Here is a 22,707-nt window from a genome sequence, read left to right as displayed (position 1 = left end):
GGGTAACAAAATGAGACCCTGTCTCAAAAATGAAATGGAATAAAATAAAAAATTAGTTGGGTGTGGTGACGTTCACTTGTCCCAGCTACTCATGAGGTTGAAGTGGGAGGATCGCTTAAGCGCAGGTCAAGAATCCAGTGAGCTGTGATGGCGCACTCCTGCCTGGGTGACAAAGTGAGACCCTGCCTCAAAAATCTAAAGAAAAGAAAAGAAAAGTATTCACGGCATGCCATCATTTTGTCAAAGACAATAGTTTGGTTTTGTATATGCATAGGGTATCTCTTGGAGGAGTCACAAACCCAGGTAGTATGTTCTTTGGTTAGCAGGCCTGGGGAGTAGGGAAATCTCTATACCCTTGCCATGCCTTTGGAGTATTGTGCCACATGCATAGGTTACATTACAAAACAAAGAACTGAAACAAACCAAATGTAAACCAGCGTTCATTTTACCAAATGTAAACCAGGATGGGGTGACCCTGGCCTGGGTGGTGCCTTTTTTTGAATCCTTGGGCTCATGGTCATGTCTAGGGGCTTATTCCAGGGCTTGGCCTGGACTCTCCTCACGCTGTCTCTCCTTTCAGGTGAACCATCTGAAAAGACCAGTCAGTGGAGTGGGGGACGCTCCAGGCACCAGCAATGGCGCAACTGTCTCTTCCACCAAAAGGCACAAGTCCCTTTTTCAGTGCGCGAAATGTAGTTTTGCCACAGACTCAGGGCTCGAGTTTCAGAGCCACATACCTCAGCACCAGGCGGACAGCTCCACAGCACAATGTCTCCTCTGTGGTTTGTGCTACACCTCTGCCAGCTCCCTCAGCCGCCACCTCTTCATTGTCCACAAGGTGAGAGACCAGGAGGAGGAGGAGGAGGAGGAAGAGGAGGAGGAGGAGGCGGCGGCAGCGGAGATGGCAGTGGAGGCGGCAGAGCCAGAGGAGGGCTCTGGGGAGGAGGTGCCCATGGAGACTAGAGAGAATGGACTGGAAGAATGTGTTGGCGAGCCTTTGTCAACTGACCCAGAGGCGAGGAGATCACTGGGCCTGGCCCCTGAGGAGGAGGGTGGCCAAGATGATCACAGTCAACCACAAGCCTCTCAGGACCAGGACAGCCACGCACTGTCCCCTCAGGTGTGACCAGAGGCTTTGCAGTGTGCACGGTCAGGGGTGGTGCCAAAGTGTCTTCCACCTGCTGTGCAGACCATGGGAAATAAAAAGCTCTGCCCTCGGTGTGGGTGTGAGTGTGGCCGGTTGTACCCTGGAGTAGTGTCTGCCCTGAGCTGCCAGTGCTGGGTATCCCCCGGCCCCAGGAAATGTGGGGTCAGCCAGAACCCTCACAGCTCTGAATTTGCTTCTGTTATTTATGGCTTTGTGCTGCTTCTTGGCACCCCATCTCTTGTCTGTGTCCTTCCAACCCCAGGCTGCTTATGTGGCCCAACCCCAATGCTGTCCGCTATGCTTGAACCCTGCAGCGGGTGTGCTCTTCCAGGAGGTTCCTGCTTGCTGCCTTCAGCCAGGGCACTCCTCAGAGCTCTGTTTTCCTGCAGACACCAGCTCTCCTTCCTGCCTTTAGAGCCTGAGAAGGAGGGAAATGGGGGCTGCTGACACAGTCCCTCTTGGAGAGCTCTGCCTAGCCTGGTTTGGCAAGGGCCCTTATTCACCTTGCCCTTCCTCCCTGTCTTCTCTGATTCTTTTCCCACAAAATAGTCCTAATAACTAATTGTCACACTGGCTCACCATGTCTCTGTGAGTGGAGTGGGAGAAACCTCTGCTGCACACCTCTGTTTGGAACCTGGGGAAAGCAGGAGGTAAGGCCAAGGCAGGCAGACACCAGGGGCCAGACCCATTGAGAAGGCGCTGTGGGTGGGTCTTCATTCTGCCTTTCCTGGCAGGTGGGGTTGGGGCACACAGACATTGGAATATTTGTACTCCTGCTCTTGTGCCATTTGAGAGGCTGCTGCTCCAGGCAGGCCAGCCCCTCCTCCTCTTGGCTACACTCATGTTGCTCAGACTATATTTCAAATAAAAAATCTTCTCACCATGCAGGTAGGCTCTTGTATTCCTCTCCAAGTGAGCCTGGCCCCACCCTGTTCCACCCAAGGGTCTTTCCCAGACTTCCCCTTTTGTTTCATCTCTGAGGGAGGACAAGACTTCCTACTGTCTAAGGAAGATTCTGGAGCCTTGGACTTCTTAGTTCTCTAGAGACCTTCTGAAGGCGCAAGGGGAGGGCTCCATAACAGTCAAGTCACCTCCAAGGTCTCCCTGGGCTAGTGGCATTGGCTTTAGGGCCTGTTGAAATTTTCTGGGCACCTTCATCTTTCCTTCAGATGATTTTCAACCTAAGAGAACCACTTACTGGGAAGAAGGGAAAAGGGGGTAAAGAAGAGGAATTTTATAATTTTCTTACAGCATTCAAGAGCTTTCTTATTTCTTACAGCATTGCTGCTGCCACAGACAACTCAGATGTGGCAGAATTGGGATTAGACTTGGGAGACTGGCTGTCTTTTCACTGATGGTGGAGTCAGGGCCTGCCCAAGCATGAGGAGCAGGCGCATGGAGGTGTCCTCTGACTTCTAATCTGGGTGGCATGGTGCTGGGCCCAGTAGGATCTAGTGCAGTAAAGGGAAGAGGGTGCTGGCTGCGTTCATAGAGGTCGTCTTTCAAGGAGGCATTAAATATCAATTATAAATTATTAAGTCAGATAAATATGCCTGACATTTTCACAACTGAAAAAAAATACGTTTTTTTCCCTCTATCAGACAGATGCCACGTTTTTAGTGGAGATGCTAATGCAGTGGGAAAGGTTGCTCCGTTTCAGAGACGCTCACCGTCTGCACCCTTTAATGCCTGTTCTTCCTGGCAAGGCTTCTACCTCCCTGCCTTCCACACTGGCAGGGGGCAATCCAGGCCTATTTCCAGTTACCTGGAAAGCCAGAGCTAGCCATGCTGTAGCTGTTGTCCCATCCCTCATCCTAGTTGGAGGGAGCCATCCTTGTACCCTGGGTCCATTCACAGGAACAGGTTCCAGAGGAGGCTGATAGAAGGGTTTGAAATGACTGGCTGAATCCCTTCCTGCTCAGACGCAATGATAGCTGGAGAGCAGGCAGAGATGGTGGAATTGCAGGTTTGAACACCTGCCCTGACCCCAGATATACATCTCTTTCCTGGGAAGAGCATGAGTTGGAAAAATGCTGAGCCACTCCCTGGGAAACCTGGGTCCTGGCCTGGATTCTGCCTTTAACCAGCTCTTAACAAATCTCTTAACCTCACTGTCTCCTCCCCTTCACAATAGAGTTAGTAATTCCCATCCAACTGGCTTCACAGCCTTTTGTGAGCTCATGAATGTGAAAGTGTTTTCTAGTTTATAAAACACTATGTAGTGGGGAAATCTTTACTTGACCTTGGGGCATGGAGGGTGGAGCACATTTTGTCTGCTGTTTGGACTTGGATGCTGATTATCAATTAGGAAGTGGCCCAGGACACCTAGCCATTATTTAGTAAGAGTGATGGTAATAACATTTTAAGCCCTGCTTGTGTGTCCAGCATCTTGCTGAACACTTTCTGGTGATTCTCTCCTTTAATCCTCACAAAGATCTCACAGCTGTCCTCCATTTTACAGAGAAGAGAACTGAGGCTCAGAGAGGTTAAACGATGTGCAGTGGCTGCCTGCAGTGATGGTGCTGAGTCAAGCTGTCAGCCCCTGTGCTCCTCAGTGACTAAGACTGCTTTGACAGGCTGCTGGCTTGTCAGTGGTTTGCAGCCTTCCAGACATTTGCTTTCCTACTTCTGCAGTTGGGGTGCCCCTCCAAGTGCCAGGTTCTCTTTGGAGTCCATCTGTGCCTTGTCACCCCAAGGAGGGCCTTGAGCATCACACTGTGACATTCCAAAACACACGTGGTGTCTCTACAACCTTTCATTCTCATTGAGATTGACCTTGCCATTTGAACACCATCATTTTTTGAGAACTGTCTAGAAAAGATTGCCGAACCCTCACAGGGAACACATGGTTCCCTCAGAGTCCAGTATCTTCTGGTCTTTTCTTTTTCAAGATTTTTTTTTTAATGGTTGTGCTGTCATTTGTCATCAGAAAATGCTTGCTGTAACAAGCATTTATCGTCACGTTATACTGCAGTGAAGGCTCTACTGATCAAGTTAAACAGATAAGATCCCTACCCTTGTAGAAACTACAATTTAATACACTCTAAGACTTGACAAATTACTTAGTATTTTCCAACTGCTTTATCTCTGTAAAATGATATGCTCAATTACTATAAGCTAATGGTTGTAGAAAGAACTTTCCCCTTAACTTATGTAAACAGTCTGGTTTTTAAAAATTTAATAATTGTGGCTCAGTAACCGCAACACTTTGCCTTCCCCAAGACTGACTGAGGAACCTCTGCCCCGTTCACTGCTGTGTATTCAGCACCAGGCAAATTTCTTTTATTTTCTGTTTGTTTGTTTTGAAAAATTGATACATATACATGGTAAGACATTCCACAATACAAAAAATACAATTGTATTCCACAATAAAAGGGTATACAATAAACAGTAAGCTTCCCCATGGAGGTCAGCCTCTAGTCCCCTCTCCGGGGTTAATCACTGTTATCTATATGTTGTGTATCCTTTCAGAGCAATTCTATGCATTTACAAGTTTATAAATATGTATATTTATATATCTATTTTTAATACAAATAGTAGAATTCTATACACAGTGTTCTGAAGCTTGCTTTCTTCACTTATATAGTATTTTGGAGATTATTCCAAATCCATACATTGGGTCAGAGTAATTCTTTAAAAGTTCCTTGCATGTAATAGTGGTTCAGAAAGTATATGGATGAATGAATGAATGCCTGCATGAATGAATGAATCTGATTCAACTGGTAGCTACAGCTGTTCTCTCGGGGTCTGATCTAATCAAAACAGCACCTTCTAGATTCTAGAATGTGTCCCCCTGACTAAGGGGTTCAGAATACTATTCACCTTCTCCAACAGATGCCACAGGAACTGGGCACAGGAAGCCTTGGGCCCTTGGAGGAAAAAGTCGAGACTAGGACCTCAGGTCCCAAGTAAGGGTTTTTTTTTCGGGTTCCTACTTAAAATGCATTTTTCTTTATTGGAAAATGATGTAACATTTTAGAGAAAATTAAAAAGCACACATATTTATCATCTCTTCCTCCTACCATTGCGGTTGTTTTCATTTTTGCCTATCACTTTCCAATTCTTACTCAGCACATTCGTAATTGAATTTACAGTAAAATGATGATAGTAGTAGTGGTTAACAGTGAACATTTCTATTTGGGAGACATTATTCTCAAATTAGCTTCATAACAATCCTGTAAGACACATAATACTATTATTCTTTTGGAGGCAGTAAAATTGAGGTTCAGAGTAGTTGAATGACTTTCTTAAGGCCACAGAGCTAATAAGGGGCAGAGCTGAAATTCACACTCATGGGTGACTAATACTATACTGTCTAATTTTGTACCCTACTTTTCTCCACTTAACATGAAAAATGTCGTCCAGTACATGTTTCTACATAGCCTAAGTCATCATTTTTAATAATTGTAATCACTTTCATCATGCCAAATCAATATAATTAATAATTTCCTGTTCAACGTTTAAATTTCCTACTTTGTCAGTGCAGTGAAGAGTCCTCGGCATAGAGCTTTTTGCTTCTGCAGAATTATTTCCTTGGGAGTTTAGCCCTATTTTTTTCTTGAGTAAACTCACTGGCAGAATGATAGAATGGAGAAGGCCATTGTCATAATCATAAACAGATGCCCCAGGGTGTAGTCTCATTTCTGTAACTGACAGTCATTTGGTCTCTCCTGGCCTTAGTTCTCTTATCTGTCAAATGATGGGGTTGGTTTATATCTCTGTGGATCTTGATTTGTATCTTCCTATTCTGTATATGTTCAATCAATATAATTAATAATTTATAGACCTTCCTAAAGGCAAGAACTTGTATTTCCTCTTTTGCTTAATTTTTTTGTTTACTTTTGACCTAGATATATACAAAAATGGAAAAGATCCCTCCTACTCAGCCCCTCCAAAGCATTATCACTTTTATTTACATTTATTTGTTTTTCAGTTTGTATTAGATTTATGCTTTTTCAGATAGAGTTCTAGCCCTTTATGTGTACCTGTTTCTTTTAAAAATCTCATCATTGTTAATCATCCTAAGTTGTGTAACTTTAAAAATTTGATTACTTTCTCTTTTTAGAGACAGGGTCTGGTTCCGTTACCTATGTTGGAGTTCAATGGCACAATCATAGCTCACTATAACCTTGAACTCCTAGGCTCAACTGATCCTCCCACCTCAGCTTCCAAAGTAGCTGGGACTACAGGTGTGTGCCACCATGCCTGGCTAATTTTGTTATTGTCTTTTTAGAGATGGGATCTTGCTATATTGCCCAGGCTGGTCTTGAACTCTTGGGCTCAAGGGATCCTCCTGTCTCGGCCTCCCAAAGTGCTGGGATTACAGGTGTGAGCCACTATACCTTGCCTTTTTTTTTTTTTTTTTTTTTTTTTTGCTTTTGTCAAGCCTTTTTGAACTTTGTGTACTTTGTAACTTCCAAGCATCTTCAAATCCTTCTGTGACCAGGCATCTTTTCATTAGGGTTCGAGGTCCAGGTGAATTCTTCAGTTGGTTCATTGTGTCACACATTGGCCTTAAAAAAATGCTCTTATTTTATATGTACAACTATATATACCCATTTACAGATTTAAATTGAGGTTTCATTGCATGAATACTAAAATCAACAAATATTTTGACCATAAGGAAAAGGGATTCGGAAGGATGTGATAAAGCCATGTAAATCCATTCTAACTAGGAGAAGCTTCCATCACAATGAGGACCCAAGTCACAGTGGATCTGCAGCACCCCCGTGTTTCATGAATGGGTGTGGAATCATACATAGAGTGTTCATCCAGATCTCCTGAGTCACTTTGCTTCTTGGCCTTTTGGCTGAAATCAAGTACAGACCTACCAGATCTCAGATTTAATCCTGTAGGCTTTGCCTCAATTCTGTATGAAAATGGGGATAGTAGATGATGCATTTGATGTTTGAAGAGAGTGATTAAGCTCCTCTTCAATCTGGCATTCATTAAACTTGGAAGCCCCGCTGATTCTAGGCCTCCCCTTTGAATTGCAGTACAGGGGACACACATAATCCCTACTTTTCTGTGGGGTTTTTAGTCCGTAAAACAATTTGTTTAGAATTTTCCCCTAAGATCCATTGTGCATAACAGGGCTGAATATTCTTGGTATCTGAAGAAAAGGGTAGGTGCTGCTTTCTAAGAAGCCCTTTGGTGGGTATGGTGGCTCATGACTGTAACCCCAGTATTTTGGTAGGCTGAGGTGGGCAGATCACCTGAAGTCAGGAGTTGGAGACCAGCCTGGCTAACATGGTGAAACCCCATTTCTACTAAAAATACAAAAAATTAGTCGGGTGTGGTGGCTTGCACTATAATCTCAGCTATTTGGGAAATTGAGACAGGAAAATCACTTGAACCTCGGGGGTGAAGGTTGCGTGAGCCAAGGTCGCACCATTGCATTCCAGCTTAGGCAACAAGTGTGAAATTCTGTCTCAAAAAAAAAAAAAGTTCTTTGCCTCTGGAGGAAGGGTTTTGATATGATTTAAAAATGGGGAAAAGGAGAAGATGGAAATGGAGGTTGGGTGGGAGGTGATGGTGGGAAAAGGAATAGAAATTTGTGGAGGGGCAGGCAGAATAATTTGAACAGATGGAGAGTTTAGTACCTGGAAACAGTGCATTTTTAAGACAGGGAGAGATAGAAGTGGTGCTGGTGAACTCAAAAGGGAGTTGTCAAGGCAGCCTTTGGGTGAGCAGTAATTGTGGCAGCAGTTGCTGGGAAGTATTACATTTTAAAATTTATATTCATTTATTTATTTTGAGACAGAGTCTCATTCTGTCGCCCAGGATGGTGGGAAGTGATGTGATCTCAGCTTGCTGCAAGCTCTGCCCCCCGCGTTCAAGTGACTCTGTCTCAGCCTCCCAAGTAGCTGAAATTACAGGCTTCCACCACCATACTTGGCTAATTTTTGTATTTTTAGTAGAGATGGGGTTTTGCCATGTTGGCCAGGCTGGTCTTGAACTCCTGACCTCAGGTGATCCACCTGCCTCGGCCTCTCAAAGTGCTAGGATTACAGGTGTGAGCCACCACACCCGGCCAGTATTAATTTTTTTTAAGGAACGAGAAGATATGGCTGTTGAGGAAAAGGAGGACTGAGATTCAAAGAGTTCCTTAGAAAAAGGCAAAGACTTGAAAGGGAGGGAAAAGACTAGTTTACCTTGTGAGAAGACCGGGAGAGGCCTGGGCTGGGAAGAGTCTTTTCTAGGTTCCCTGGAAGATGTGGAGTTTATATCCTGGGCCCAACAGACTAATTGCTGGCTCCTGACCACACACCCTCTTATCTAATGATTGCTTTATTTTGGGACATGCCTAGATTTGTCCTGCATGGAATCGGAGCAGGTGGACTGGGAAGACACTTGGCTGTGGCAGCTCTATTCCTGAGTCCCAAATTCCCTTTACAATCAAATGAGAATCAGGAGTGACTTCTCATTGCCAATAATCCTTTAATTGGTGTCCATTTACCCAAGTGCAGCTGTGGCCACACAGCTATCCAGCCCTTGGATAGAAGCATGCCCGAGTGGCCAGCTCATCCCAGAGCAGCAGGACCTGGAGTGTCCGCCCTTTTGGAACAGAGGCTCAGCTGCCTGAGCTGGGAGCTGTGGCAGCTCTTGGAGGGAGGTGAGACAGGAAGCAAAGAGCCCTGCAGACGAGCTGGCAGGAAGGGCCGCTTGCAGCACAAGGCAGTGAGTTCCCATGGGAGGGCAGGATCAGCAGAAAAAACTGGGCTTTGTTGAACTCAGAGATAAGACTTTAGAAAGAGTGGAATCAAGAGAAGGAAAAATAGAGGAAACTGGAGGGGTTGGATTGGTATTTGATTAATTTACCATGCTGTTAATGACATGCATTGAGATGTGGCTTGAGGAGCTTTGAGGACTGGAGTGCAAGCCAGTGATGCTTCATAAGTAAGTTTTCAGTGACCCCTGACCTGTGTCACAGCTTGTGGAAAGGGCACCTCAGCATGAGTCCACATGAGTGCCAAAGAGGCAGAATAAGACCTTGGAAGTCTTCTGACCAGAATGAAGGTGATGGTCGTTGTACTCTACTTTGTCCTCAAAAGCTCACATGCAAAGTATGACCATTCGTGGCACAGTAGTTTGAGGTAAGCATTGGCAAGGTGGATGCCTCCAGAGAGGAACATCTTGCATGGCCTGAGGCACTCAGTGCCATTTTGTTCAAGGAGTGGTTGAAGGAACTTAATGTTTCATCAAGAAAAGAGATATTTCATGATCAGTATTTTAACATCTTTGCGGCGCTATCATATCAAAAAGGAGTCTCAACTTCTGTGTGGCTCCAGAGCAGAATTTGACTCAGGACAAAAGAAAATCTGCCTGAAAATGAAATGGGCTGTTTGGGGGAGTAGCACATTCCCACTCCTTGGAGACATGCAGGCACAGGCTAGGGCCCCTCCACCAGGGTTGTCTAGACAGTGCTGAGGCCCTGCAGTGGCAGGAAGGGGACAGAGGTGTAGGGAGTACTTAATGATGGCCCTTCCTGCCACTGTGATCAGTCCCTGCCACCCACTTCCTTTCCTCCACATAGATAGGGCCACATGTGTCTCCCCTTAGTCTCTCTGTGTCCCAGGCCTAGGAACCAACTCTGGCTCCTGGGTGCTCCACGTTAATCCTCAGGGACTGGCATCTGGCCACTGCCATTGGGTGGGCTGGCTCCGACCTTATGTTTCAGCTCTGGTCATTGGGTTGCTTCCACCTTGTTCAGGAGGCTAATGTTTGCAACTTCATAATCCAATTCTGTTAGCCCATTATTGCTGGATATTGTGGCTGGCTCCTCTTGGGCTCTTTTGAGAAGTTTGGTAGTGAAATGAAAGATGGGGTTGACAGGGCGTGGTAGCTTATACCTGTAATCCCAGCATTTTGGGAGTCTGAGGCAGGGGGATCGCTTGAACCCAGGAGTTGGAGACCAGATTGAGCAATATTGGGAGACAATGTTTCTTCAAAAAATTTAAGAAAAAATTAGCTGGGTGTGGTAGTGTGTGCCTATAGTCCTAGCACTTTGGGAGGCTGACGGGGAGGCTCACTTGAGCCCAGGAGGTCAAGGCTGAGCCATGATTACACTACTGCACACCAATCTGGGTGATGAGTGAGTGACCCTGGGTGACCCTGTTTCAACAAAAAAAAGGGTAAATATTTTAGAGACAAGCAAACATTTGACCATCCTCAGGCAGTGGGGAGAGGGAAGGAGGCCTGGCAGGGGAGGCAGAGAGCTGTTAGGGTAGGGCGGCTGAGAAGGCTGGCAGTTTGAGAGGCTTGGAAAGGAAGAAAACCATAGGAGGCAGAGGTTAGTGTGACACAGGGACGATACAGACAACCTGTCCTCCTTAAAGGAGAGGTTCTTGCCCAGTGGTCTCACTTTCTCTGTATTTTTGAAGGAACAGTTGACCACTGCAAGTGAGGAAGGCAAAAGGAGATTGTAATCTTTTTTGGAACAGTTGCTGTAGGGAAAGGAAAAGGTCAGCTTGGGAGAATGTAAAAGGATTGCCAAGCTTCCCGAGCCCGGACTTAGCCTGGAGCAGAAAGCCCACAACCCAATTCCAGGTTAGGAACTTGTCAGGTAAACTTAGCAGAGGGTCAAGGGCAAGTGCAATGAGTTCCCTAAAGAAGGTGTAGTTGAAGTTATTGTCCAGTTTGCACTGTGTTCATGTGTGTATAGGGATGAGGTGGGGGTGGAGCCAGGAAGGAATTCAAGAGCATAGAGGCTACAGGGAAGCTGACATTTTAGAGGTAGAGAAATTCCCAGTGACAAGGTTTGGGTGGTGGGTGTTTGATTGAGATGTGAAAGGGAAGTGAGGGTGAAGTCCTTTGTGAAGACAAGGTCATTGGACCTCTGCCAGGGTGTTGGCTGTCATCAGAGAGGCTAGGATGATGGTAGGGGACCAGAGCCCGCCATGGTTGTACTCCGTGTGAGGTGACCACTGGTTTTCATCAGTTCAGGTGGATGGTCAAGGGGAATGTGGAATGGTGTCCTGATGGCTAATAATATTGGGGTAAAGGATTGGGTAATGCATGCCATGGCCAGTGCTTCAAAGGAGGATGGATTGTCCCCTTTGAAATTTTTTAGCCCTGGAAGAGAGGGGGCTGGGTAGGAAGGGGAAGGGACAGAACTAAGTTAAAATAAAAGGCATGTTCAAACTCATTCAGACCTTGTTGAGGGGCTGGCCTAGTTGGGTCTGAGTGTCTTGGGAGATTCTGCCATTCTCTAACTGGGAGCAGCTTCCTTTTTTGCCATGAGTGTGTTCACTAACACAAAAACAGGCCCAAGATTTTCCTACTACAAAGACCCAGTTTATTCTGGGGCCCCAGGAAGTTCAAAATAACTGAGAGAAAGGATCCTGGCACCAAAAACAAATTCCTACAGTGCTTCTTCAGTACATGGCAAACACTGACTGCCTTGTGCTGTGTTGTTTGCTTTGTTTGTTTGAGATGGGGTCTCGCTCTGTCACCAGATTGGGGTTCAGTGGTGCAATCACAGCTCACTGCAGCCTCCAACTCCTGGGCTCACATGGTCCTCCCACCTCAGCCTCCTGAGTAGCCAGGACTGCAGATGTGTAGCCAGCTAAGTTTTAAATTTTTTGTGGAGATGGGATCTCACTTTCTTGCCCAGGCTGGTCTCAAACTCCCAGACTCAAACAATCCTCCTGCCTTGGCCTCCCAAAGTGCTGGGATTACATGTGTGAGCCACTGTGCCTGGCCAGTGTTACTTCCTAATGCAGAACCAAGGCACATGCTCCTCTGTGCTCTTTCAGCACCATGTACAAACCTCTGTCACAGGATTTGTAATGATTCTGTTTTATTTTAATTGTTCTCTCTTCAAGGCTTGAGACGTTCTTGAGGGCAGAAACTATAATTTATTCATCTCTGTACCCTCAGCACCTGGCATAATGCCTCATATGTAATAGTTAATAAATACTTGCTGAATGAACAGCTATGACCTTCAGGATCATAAATGGAATGCCCCACTCCATTTTACAAAAGAGAAAGCTAAAGCTCAGGGATGGCAAAACATTTGGCCAAGGTCACACAGCTGCTTCGTGGAAGAGAAGGATTAGCCTGTGGACTCCTAGCCTAGTCTTTGTTAGACAAGGAGGTTCAAGTGGTGGGTATTTGATTGAGAGGCACATAACTTTCCACGTCCTCTTTCTCTTGTTAGACTGTGAGCTTGGAGAGAAACACATTATTGACCTCTCCATCCCTGAGTGCCTTGACATTCCTTACTCAGCTCGGCCCCTATCACAAACTTGGTTGAAGACAGAGAAAATCTGCTTGTTAAATTTGCAGATAGCAGGAAGCTGGGCTCCAAATCTTGGCTGGACATGGTGGCTCATGCCTGTAATCCCAACATTTTTGGAGGCTGAGGCAGCAGGCTTGCCTGAGCTCAGGAGTTCAAGACCAGCCTGGGCAACATAGTGAGAAAAAAAGCCACATTTTTCTCTTAAAAAAACGCTGAGAAGGATAGATTACCTTATAGGTTAGCACTAGATGATGGGCAGAATTTTAAAAGATCTAGACAATATGGAAAGGAAGTGTAGGAATAGGAAGATGAGATTTAACTTAAACCAAAAAGGTAAGATTGTGTATGTAGGATAATAAGACTTTAGGAGTGGGGAAGACTTTGATGAACAGGGGTTGCTTGTTGAAAATTCCCAGGCTCCATAAAAACGAGTCAGTGAAATAATTTGGCTGACAGGCAGGAAAGTTGTTAACAGTGTCTGGAACCCAGACCCACACTAATTTAGGTGCTAATTTAGTTGTAGGTTGCTATGGTCTAACCTCTGCAGGGGTCACATTTTCAAAAGGAAATTGGTAAAGTGGAGTGGGTAACTAGTGGCACCATATCCATTGTCATATGAGAAATGGTCTGGAAAGGAAGTCCAGAGTCCCCAGAGTGCTAGGCAAGGTCCCAAGCCTCTAGCTCCTGCCTCGTCATCCTCTCTCTACTTTCCTCTCTACTTCATACTCAAGTGACATGCATACCGGCCTGTTTCATACCTCCATATCTTTATACATACTGTTCCCTCTATCTGGAATACTCGGTGCCTCCCGCTTCTCACCCATTACAGTCTGCTTGGTGAGCATCTATGTAATATACAAAATCCTTCTCAAGCTTTACTTTCTCCCTTGTGGTTGGAAATAGATGCTCAGTGCCGCAAAAAAAAAAAAAAAAAAAAATTAGCACTGAGACAAAGGACCTTTCAGCAATGCAGTTTTTACTTCCTGGACTGCAGGAAAGGTACTCTTGCTAGCCAGCTTGCCCAAGAGGACAACAAACAAAGGAAAACAGACAAATTTATCCCTTACACATTTGGGGTAGTCCTTACTGCTGTGTCTGATCTCCGTTGGCTGGAGCCAGACCTTACAATCTAAACTAAACCCCGACTGGCTGATAATTTACAACTTTTCTAAATAGGCAAAAGCATGGAGAGCTGGGACATGCCTGTGAGCACGTCCAACACAGATATCTTGTTTAAAGTACAAGGACATAGAATGTACTACGTGCCTGTAAGCACGGCATGTCTAACAGCTACATAGGATAGGGCGTAACAAAGTTATTAGCACACTTATTCTTTAGCAAGAAAGAAACTTTAAAACGGAACTTTTCTACTTCCCACACTTGTAAAACTGTCCTAATCCAGGCAGAACTAACCACTCTTTTCTCTAAACATTGGTGCTCCCCTATACATAGTTTTAGAATTGTATGTTTTCCCCTGCATGGTATGTTGCCTGTCCCACCTATTAGACTATAAACTTCTTATAGGCAGAGATCCTGCAACCCTGCCTCTAGCACCTGTGCCCTAACCTGAAACGCAGGTGTTCACATGCTTTCTCACCCACCCCTTTTTTCTCTGTTGCTTGAACAAGCATACATGATTTAAAGAAATGAACCAAAACTTCAAGTGGGTTTTCAAATATTTGAAGGCTACCCTGTAGATGACTGAAGATTCTGTGCACCTCCAGAACCAAGAGCAAGAATGAATGGGGACATGTGACAAGGAGATGAATTTGGGATCACTAGGAGAGAACACTTTAATATCGGTCAGGATGCTTCTCCCAACAGAAGCCTAAATTGGAAGTGGCTTGAGCAAAGGGAGAACTTCTTTGGTACACAGATTCCAAGGAAAATTTGATCTGCCAACCTGCAGGAAGGCCAGGGACAAAGCCGGACCCCAGGAACACCTGAATGAGGGCACTTGAAAGCCACCAGGACCCTGTGCCCTTCGCCTCTGCTTCTCTCTGCAGGCTTCCTTATTCCTCACTGTAAACTGGCTTACTCCACACAGCAGGAAACATGGGGGCTGCTGACAGCTGGGGCCTCACAGCTCAGTTTTCCACCACAGAGGGTCTGGTTTTCTTTTCCAATTCCAGTTAAAAATGTTTTAGAGAACGTTATTGGCACAACCAGAGTCTATAGTCAGGGAGATGGGGTACCATGAATAGCCTGGCTTGAGTTTGATGCCAGTCAACTGAAGCCAGTAGTGGGATCATGTGGGGACAAGGTAGTGGCCACTGGAACCATACAGAGTAGGGGAAAGTCATTTCCAAAAGGAGCGGGGATGGGTGCAGCCTGGAAAACAGAGGGGTTGGACTCCTTTGCTCCCACTTTCAACAATTACAGCCAGCGAGCTTCAGGTACTTTCTGGATGCTTTCAGGAAAATAGGAGAAGGAAGGACGGATAAAAGTCTGTGGGCATTTCCAATATTTAGACCAGGTTTCGACAGTGCTTGGCACTAGTTCTTGGAAATTGTTGCATGATTATTTTTCTGGGCATCAGGACTCAGCCAATTTCCCCCTCTGCTGCTGAGAAATGGAGGCCGAAGGAGTGAAGAAGGAGGTTCAGTTATTCCAGAAGTGTTCATTGACCCCCTAATCTATGCTAGCTACTGGGGGTGAGGGGGCAGACAGGAAAGAGATCCCCAGGGGTTCCAGCCTCCCAGGGGCTCAGGTCACTAATGGAAGTGGCCGGGCTTGTCTACGTGCCTGACCAACAGCCACTGGCGAGGCGAGGCGAGGGTCAGTTAGGGCTGGTGCCAGGAAGAGGGCCGGTTCTTCGGCTCCTTGGTCTCCCGCCATCTAGCCCAAGCTGACCAGCAGTTGACCTGGCTCCCCTGGCCCCGGCCAGGCCTCGTGGACCCTTCATTTGCAACAAGGTACAGGGGCAGGGGAGGAAGGCTGGCGGGGAGTCGGGTCCTGGGAGCTCCTCGAAGGGGCCTGTCCTGGTCTCCGTGTCCAGGACCCCCGCCGCGACTTCCTCCCGAGACCTCACGGGCCTCGCCCGACGGGGCGCCGCCACAGACACCAGGCCCGCCGAGGGAGCGGACGCGGGGCCGGCCCTGGGGCGGGCACTTGGGGCCCGGCGCCCCCCGGCGTCTCGGAGCCGCGCTGCCCGGGCCGGGCCGGGGGAGGGACAGCAGCAGGTGACGACGGCCTGGCCACCGGCTATAAATAGGGGCGCGCGTCAACCGCGGGCGGGAGCGGCGGCGGCGGGCAGGGGCCGGGAGGCCGGGCCTGGAGGGAGGGCGAGGCGGCGGCGGGTGCGGGCCGGTGGTCGGGGAGGGCGGCGTCATGGGGTCGCGGAGGGCCCCCAACCGAGGCTGGGGCGCGGGCGGGAGGTCGGGGTCGGCGGGCGACGGCGAGGACGACGGCCCGGTGTGGATCCCCAGCCCAGCCAGCCGCAGCTACCTGCTCAGTGTGCGGCCCGAGACCAGGTGAGTGGCACTGAGGGGCAGGGTGGTCCCGCGCCCCCGGAAGGGCGGCCTGTTCCCTGGAGGCCTGGGCTGGGCCTGCGCCCTCGAGCTCTCTCAGCCCCAAGGCCCAGGGCCTGGGGAAGTAGCTGTGCTGGAACGGCCTTCATAGCCCCTTGAGACCCCTCATGAACCACAGGCCTCAGGCCTCTGGCAATGCGAGGCTCCAGAGAGGACAAAGGCTCCACTTGGGGAGATCTCACTGGGGCCTGAAGGCTTTCCTTATCTCCCCCCGCCCCTACCCTGCTGCTCCCTGGCTTGGGATTCCACGGCTAGTGATAAGGAAAGCCGGAGTGGCTGAAATTCCTCCCTGGTATAAGGGGAGGGGGAGAGCACTGGTGGGAGGGGGAGAGCAAGCACTGGTGGGGACAGGGAAGGGGTGCTGGGGGGGCTGCCCAGAGTAGGGGCTGATTAGCTCAGGGTGGGGAGGGTCCCCAGGAAGAAACAAACCTCTGTAAATAAGGTTCCTCCTCTGGGCCCAGGACTTGGGTCTTCCCCAGGACCTGAGTGGGGCTGGTGAGATATGGGGTGGGGAGAGGTACTGTCTGGGGACGTTGGGAATTAAGGACTTGGAGCTCTGAGGGAGCCAAGTTCACTGTCCAGTGTGGGGAAGTGAAATGCAGGGAGGTGTGGAACTGATGAGCCCTTCACTGGTCTTCCAAGAGTTGAAGAGGTGTGGAAGCTTTGTTTTAGGAGCTAGGCCACCCACAGACAGAAAGACACAAAGACAATAGACACACATACAGGCAATCAAAGGCACACAGACACACATGGACATGGGCATTGCCGTGGAGACAGGCACTTCCTGCTCCCTGTGGGCAGCTCAGTTTCCCTCCACTTCTGGAGTCTATTTTCCAAGGGGACATGTGTTGAGATAGTGGTTGTTTCATAGCCTGAGAACTTGGCGTGTGGATTATGCATAGCCATTCCTCCAAGAGGCTGACCAGAGACCTCTTGTTCTCCCTTCCTAAAGCAGCATAAAAACAGGCATCAAGGACATTCAGGAAAAGTCCTGGGCACTTCCTCGTGAATTGGCTGAGTCCTGTTGACCTTGGAGTTGGGAAAGTTCAAATGTAACTGGAACCGGTTTCTGCATAAAACTCGTCAAATGGTGTCACATGTCTGTGGCAGAGCTGGGGACTGATGTTAGTGACTGAGTCAGACTCAACAAGGCCCCAGGCTGCCAGGAAAGAATACCCCTTTTTCCTACTCCTGGCTCTACAGATAAACCGGGATGAAATTTGGACATTTATTCCAGTCTCCAGAGAGACTGACTCCCTGTAGGAGCCTCACACTTGTCACAGTGACTTCTCTGGGCTTCGCTTCCTGTGTTTGGCCTTTGTCCATACCAGTGGAGCAAACAGAAGAGGCAGAAGCAGGGTCCTTCTTGGAGACAGCAGCAATGGAGGAAGGGAGGAAAGAATGCCTTGAAAACCTGTCAGAATGGGGAGGGCAGGGAATCTGGGCTCTTAGGAAGAGGGCTGGAGAGTGGACACAGTGCTGCTACCTGGCTGAGCAGTTGTATGGTAGACAAATGTTAGTTGCACACCTCATGACCATAAAGCTTGTGCCAGCCTGAGAGCTAGAGATGGGATAGAAGTGGCTGGCTTAAGTCCCTTTGGACCTAAATGGGAATGTTCTTAAAAGGAGTTTCTTTCATCAGCTACCTGGAGGGGCAGGACAGGAGGAATGGGAGAGAGCTTTGGACTTTGGGCTGTGTTCTGCCCCTGCAGAGTTTTTTACTGCTCCTGCCAGCTAGCCACAGACCCCTAGAGGTTCTGAGAGACAAGGACAGCTGGATTTATCTGGTCTCTGGAAAAGCCTTTGGCCAAAGTGGGGAGAATGTGACTGGGGCTGCAGTGGGGAGTGGAGAGGATGAGGCAGTTCCAACTTCTCTAGCAAAGGCTGACATGTGTGGGAGGGAGACATGACACTGTCGGCTGTCCCTCAGAACAGCCTCACTGCTTGTGTGGGTGGGGAGGGCTCTCTAGAGACAGGGAGAAACACAGTCCCTCGAGAATTTTGCCAGCTATATTGGTTCCAGCCCAGCTGAGCCCTGACTATGCCAGAGTCCTGACCGAGAGGCAAGCTCTATCCCCACCCACTCTTGGCTCCAACATCTTCTGGGTTTACCTTCACACAGATCTGTTATGGAGCTCTTCAGGCATCATTCTCATGGGCCCCTGTGAGCAGGGGCTGCCCCGGGAGCTGATGGACAGCTGAGCTGGTGGACACCACAGGCCTTGGTGGAGGGCCCAGAACCTATCTCTTCATGCACCTCTCTCTACCCCACAGCTCTGAAAGGGTTTCCAATCCATGTCTGTGCAAGAATATTTCCAGTGCCCACTGGAGTCAGAGGCCCAAATGCTGATAGTCCCACCAAACTGTAGGCCCAGCCCTTCTTCACCGGCATCTAGGACCTCATCCCTATAGAACAGCGAGATGTAGGTAGGCTAGAGAAGTTAAGGGGCTACAACTGGGTAGAAGAGCTTATGATTCATTAGCTTTTATGGACGCTCAGAAGTTCCAGAAGCCTCTGCCCCCTGAATTCTTGGCCCAGGTGGGCTCAGAAGTCACAGAATCTGTGATGTCACTACACACAGCTTTGAAACAAACTCTGCTGTTCAGCGTGGGTCAGCCAGGCTGTGGAGGGCTTTTAGGGAACCTGAGGTATCTGGCCAGGATTGTCCTAGGGCCTTTTATGTCCCAGAATAGATGAAAGCCAGGAGGGATGGAGGCCCCCAGCTTCCGTGGTCAGTTCTGGTTTTCTCTAGCCTGCTTCACTCTTTTATGTATTTATTTTTTAAGTTAGTTTTGTTTTTTCTTTTTTTGAGATGGAGTCCAGGCTGGCATACAGTGGTGCGATCTCTGCTCACTGCTGCAACCTCCGCCTCCTGGATTTAAGCGATTCTTCTGCCTCAGCCTCCCAAGTACCCTCCCGAGTACTCTGGGATTACAGACGCCTGCCACGGCGCCCAGCTAATTTTTGTATCTTAGTAGAGACAGGATTTCACCCTGTTGGTCAGGCTGGTCTTGAACTCCTGACCTCAGGTGATCTGCCCGCCTTGGCCTCCCAAAGTGCGGGAATACAGGCATGAGCCACCACGCCCTGCCAAGTTGAGTTTTTAATTATTTTTTATAAAGATGGGGTCTTGCTGTATCACTGAAGTCAGTTTTGAACTCCTGGGCTCAAGCGATTGATCCTCTTGCCTCAGCCCTCAAAGTGCTGGGATTACAGGCATGAGCCACTGTGCTCAGTCCCAACTTCACTCCTTTATGAGGAGACCTTTTTTTTTCCCAGGTCCTGAATTCCAACTCTCCCCCAACCTTTTTTTTTTTTCCTCCTATTCTGCTTATGTATTAATTCCCATTTTGAGAGATGAGAGGTGGCATGAAGAACTCTTTAAAGCCTTTCTGCCCCAATATTTGATGCTTCTCATTTGGTGCCCCCTCAGAGGCAGTAAATGGGGAGCTTCCCTGCCTGCGTGACAGCCCTGAGCCTAGCTGTGGCCCAGTCAGCAGGGCACAGGCAGGTCTCCCACCTTCTGGAGACCAGGCGCCTCCATCGGCCCAGGGTTCCTCCTGACCAGACCAACAATGTAAGTGCGAGGCCTAGAGAGAGCAGGAGGTTGGTCCAGGAGCAGCAGAGCTGGGGGAGCTGCTCTGTCCCAGCTCACTTCTGGGCTCTCGCAGGTGGAACTTGCCATTTTCCTCTCTAAGTTAGAAAGCTAACTCTCCCGCTCTCCTTCTCAGGGAAGAAGTCCAGACCCAAAGAAGAAGAAATCTCCCAATCCTAAAGGAGAGGGACAAAGGAAATTTATGATCAGGAAAGGATGGAGTGGGCCCGTGCCATGGAACCATGGGAAGCTCTGCCCATGCAGCCTCCAGAGGATTTTGAAAGCTCTGGACAGAGGCGACTGCACTCTAGCATGCGCCTTTCCATCTTTTCTGGAGCAGCAGCTCCCTCTGGGGGGCAGGACCCTTCCTGCTTGAAAAATGCCTTTCTCTCCTCTGCCCTCTCCCTCCCCTGCCCCCAGCCACTCCACTTTCCTTTTTCTTTTTCATTTTCTTCCTCTCTCTCTTTTTTTCTCTCTCTCCCTTCTGTAGAACAGCGGTTAAATACATACCCATTGTCTGTGCAGCACTGTGCTAAGAGTCACAGAAGCTATGAGAACTAGGTTTGAAGGCTGGATGGGCGGGATTTAGTTGAGCAGTAGGAGGGAGGGAGGGCTTTCCAAACAGGGAGGATAAAAGGGAAGGCTCAGGGGCCAGGAAGGACTTGTTCATGCCAATAAGGGACAGGCCTGGCTGCGGGGGCACCTGAGCATTGGGAAGTAGAGGGACCGTGGAGTGTGAGTAGATCAGGGAGGGTCCTACCCGCCCAGTCAAGGAGTGGAGACTCATGTCCTCTACACTGGAGGACTGCAACATTTTGTTGGAGAAGTGGGTTATATGAGGTGTTAAGGAGAAGGGGTTGAGGTGGTCAGCAGATGTGGAGCCATGAGGGTCTAGAGCCATGTGTAGCTTAACAAGATTAGGGAGAAAGGGGTAAAGAAGAGCCAAGAATTGTGGATGGACTGGATTGGGTTGGGGGAGAAGTAGTCCAAGATGGCAGGTTCCGAGCTTCGGAGATTGGGAGAACGCTGAGGGTATCTACAAACCCAGGAACCTGGCATTAGGGGTGAAGTCAGGTTTTAGGGGAAAGGATGAGTTTGGTTTTGTGGTTATGAAGAGATGGGATACTCAGAGCTTTCTTGTGGTTAGAGGTGTAGACCCTGAGTGCCGTTGGACAGGCTGGGCTGCTGATAAGGAAAGGAGAGCTCTTCTCATGGTAGGGACAGCTGAAGGGAGTGAGTGTGGATGGGGTGACCCCTGACATCTCTCAAGGAGCTGGGATCCAAGCCCCCAGGGAGATTTTTGTGTTAGGAAAGGAGGAGGGAGAGGGAACAGTTGGTTCATAGCAAGTGGGCTGGAGCTCCGCTAAGGGGCGGTCCTGTGTGGGTCCTCATCCCAGTGCCCTACACAGTGGCCTTTCCTAGCTGCCCCAGTCAGGAGGGGTGAACTGGGCCTCAGGCAGAATGGGCCTTGTGTGGACCGTGGAGCCGGATGCCTCCCAGCTCCTGCGGAATTAACGGCTTTGTTTTTTTCACTCTCCCAGCTGGTTTGCCTTGCGTGGCCTCTTTAACCGTACTTTAACATATTAATGATGGGTGTTCTCCAGGCCACCTGTCTCTCTCTCCTAGCCTGTCAGGGGATTTCCAGGAATGGGGCTCTTTTCTCCCAAAGGCGAAGAATTGAAGCAGGAGCTGCCCCCCAGCTGGTGTGCTGTGGGGTGGGGAAACATGCCACACAGCTGTAAGCCTCCCTCCTGGGGGCAGTGACTCAAGTGCCTGGGACACGCCTTCCTCAAGCACAGCCCCAAGGGGCCTCCTTCCTGCCTAACCATTTTCCTGGTCTCTGCTGCATTTAATGAGTTCTTGGTTGCAGATACATTGGTGTCCGGTGGTCAGGCCACTTGCTAAATGGAGCAGGCCAGCTAAGACAGCTGGTCCCTTTTAATAGAAAGGCTTCTGGCCCCAGATGGTGGCCAATTAATAGTTTGCGACTGTTGATTTCGCCTACTTCCTTCTCCTTGCTTTTCTGGCCTAATGATTCCATTTGCTGTTTTTGCTTAGCTTATCAAGCAACCGGTTGTCTCACCCCAGCTCTGGAAGGTAAATGCACATTGCACTACATTTCTCTGACTGCTTTTTTCTTGGGTCTGGGCACTGAGGGGCCACTGAGTGACTGCTTGTGCACTAACTAGGCTGCATGGGGTGAGGGAGAGTTGGAGGGCGGGTGGGGAGGGTGTAAGAGGGTACTCACGTGAACATGGCCCTCACAGGGGCCAGCGTTGATGCTTGCATGGGCCACTGGAGAGGGGCACAGGATCTCAGGGATAGAAATATGGGCAGGGGTCCCTGAGATGCCTGCAATGACATCTCTGTGACCCTAGGAAACACCACAGGAACAGAACAGGGAGCCATACCAGTCCTGTCATATGACCCACCTCTTCCCCACCCTAGGTTTTTTATTTCGTAGACAGGGTCTTGCTCTGTCATGTTGCCCAGGCTGGAGTGCAATGGCTCCCTGCAGCCTTGAACTGGGCTCAAGGGACCCTCCTGCCTCACCCTTCTGAGTAGTGGGACTACAGGCATGCACCGTGATGACCAGCTAGGGTCTCACTGTGTTCCCTGGTCTTGAATTCCTGGCTTCAAGGAATCCCCCTGCCTCAGCTTCCTAAAGTGCTGGGATTACAGGTGTAAGCCACTGTGTCTGGTCCCAATTCTAGATTTCCATGTTTTTTGTAACCCCACACCTAGTTGTGATGCCTTAATGCCTATCTTCTCACCATGACAACTGCCTTTTAAAAGTTTTTCTGCATTCATTTAAGTTCTCCTTTTACCTCCTGTCTCTGAATTTCCCTTTCCTTTGGTTCCTCCCCATCCCTGAAGACCATGAACTCTGTGAGGTCAGAGAATACCACGTTAGTATATTCCTGTGTAGCTTATTCTCTGAATCTGCTGTAGAGCCAGGGCAAGGCCTGAGCAGGCTCGCGGTCCGGGTTTGCTGGTTGAATGACTGTCTTCTTGCCTCCTGAGCTGAGGAAAGCTCTTTACCCTTGGCTGAACTGACTGTTACAATCCAAATGGGAATGTTTCCTGGCTACTTTCCATCACTTGGGCCTCATCCCAGACTCTGATAGATTTGGGAGAGTTAAGTACAGTTTCTTTACACAGAGAAAGATTTCTGAATAACTAACTGGTTTC

The 22,707-nt window shown here is 48.7% G+C and overlaps 2 protein-coding genes across 10 annotated transcripts in view; both read left to right on the top strand.

Annotated features, from left to right (window-relative positions):
* The window catches only part of ZNF592 (zinc finger protein 592), a 52,402-nt gene extending 50,370 nt beyond the window's left edge, over positions 1-2,032 (top strand). For all 6 annotated transcript variants that reach the window (XM_035303918.3, XM_008998461.5, XM_078326865.1 and 3 more), the window contains one exon: positions 581-2,032. In XM_035303918.3, the coding sequence (XP_035159809.1) occupies positions 581-1,126 (546 nt within the window). In that variant the 3' untranslated portion in view covers positions 1,127-2,032. The remainder of the gene's footprint in view (positions 1-580) is intronic.
* Positions 2,033-14,940: 12,908 nt separating this feature from the next.
* Positions 14,941-22,707, top strand: part of ALPK3 (alpha kinase 3) — a 57,140-nt gene continuing 49,373 nt past the window's right edge. Inside the window, exons 1-2 of one of the 4 annotated variants that reach the window (XM_003733144.6) lie at positions 14,941-15,862; positions 21,574-21,612. In XM_003733144.6, the coding sequence (XP_003733192.4) occupies positions 15,720-15,862; positions 21,574-21,612 (182 nt within the window). In that variant the 5' untranslated portion in view covers positions 14,941-15,719. The remainder of the gene's footprint in view (positions 15,863-21,573; positions 21,613-22,707) is intronic. The other 3 variants (XM_035303909.3, XM_035303908.3, XM_035303907.3) reach the window with 3 other exon arrangements.

The sequence above is a fragment of the Callithrix jacchus genome, chromosome 6 (genome assembly GCF_049354715.1).
Source record: "Callithrix jacchus isolate 240 chromosome 6, calJac240_pri, whole genome shotgun sequence".
In the NCBI taxonomy this organism is placed as follows: domain Eukaryota; kingdom Metazoa; phylum Chordata; class Mammalia; order Primates; family Cebidae; genus Callithrix; species Callithrix jacchus.
Note: the sequence above shows the minus strand (reverse complement) of the source record. Positions and strands in the feature narration are given on the sequence as shown.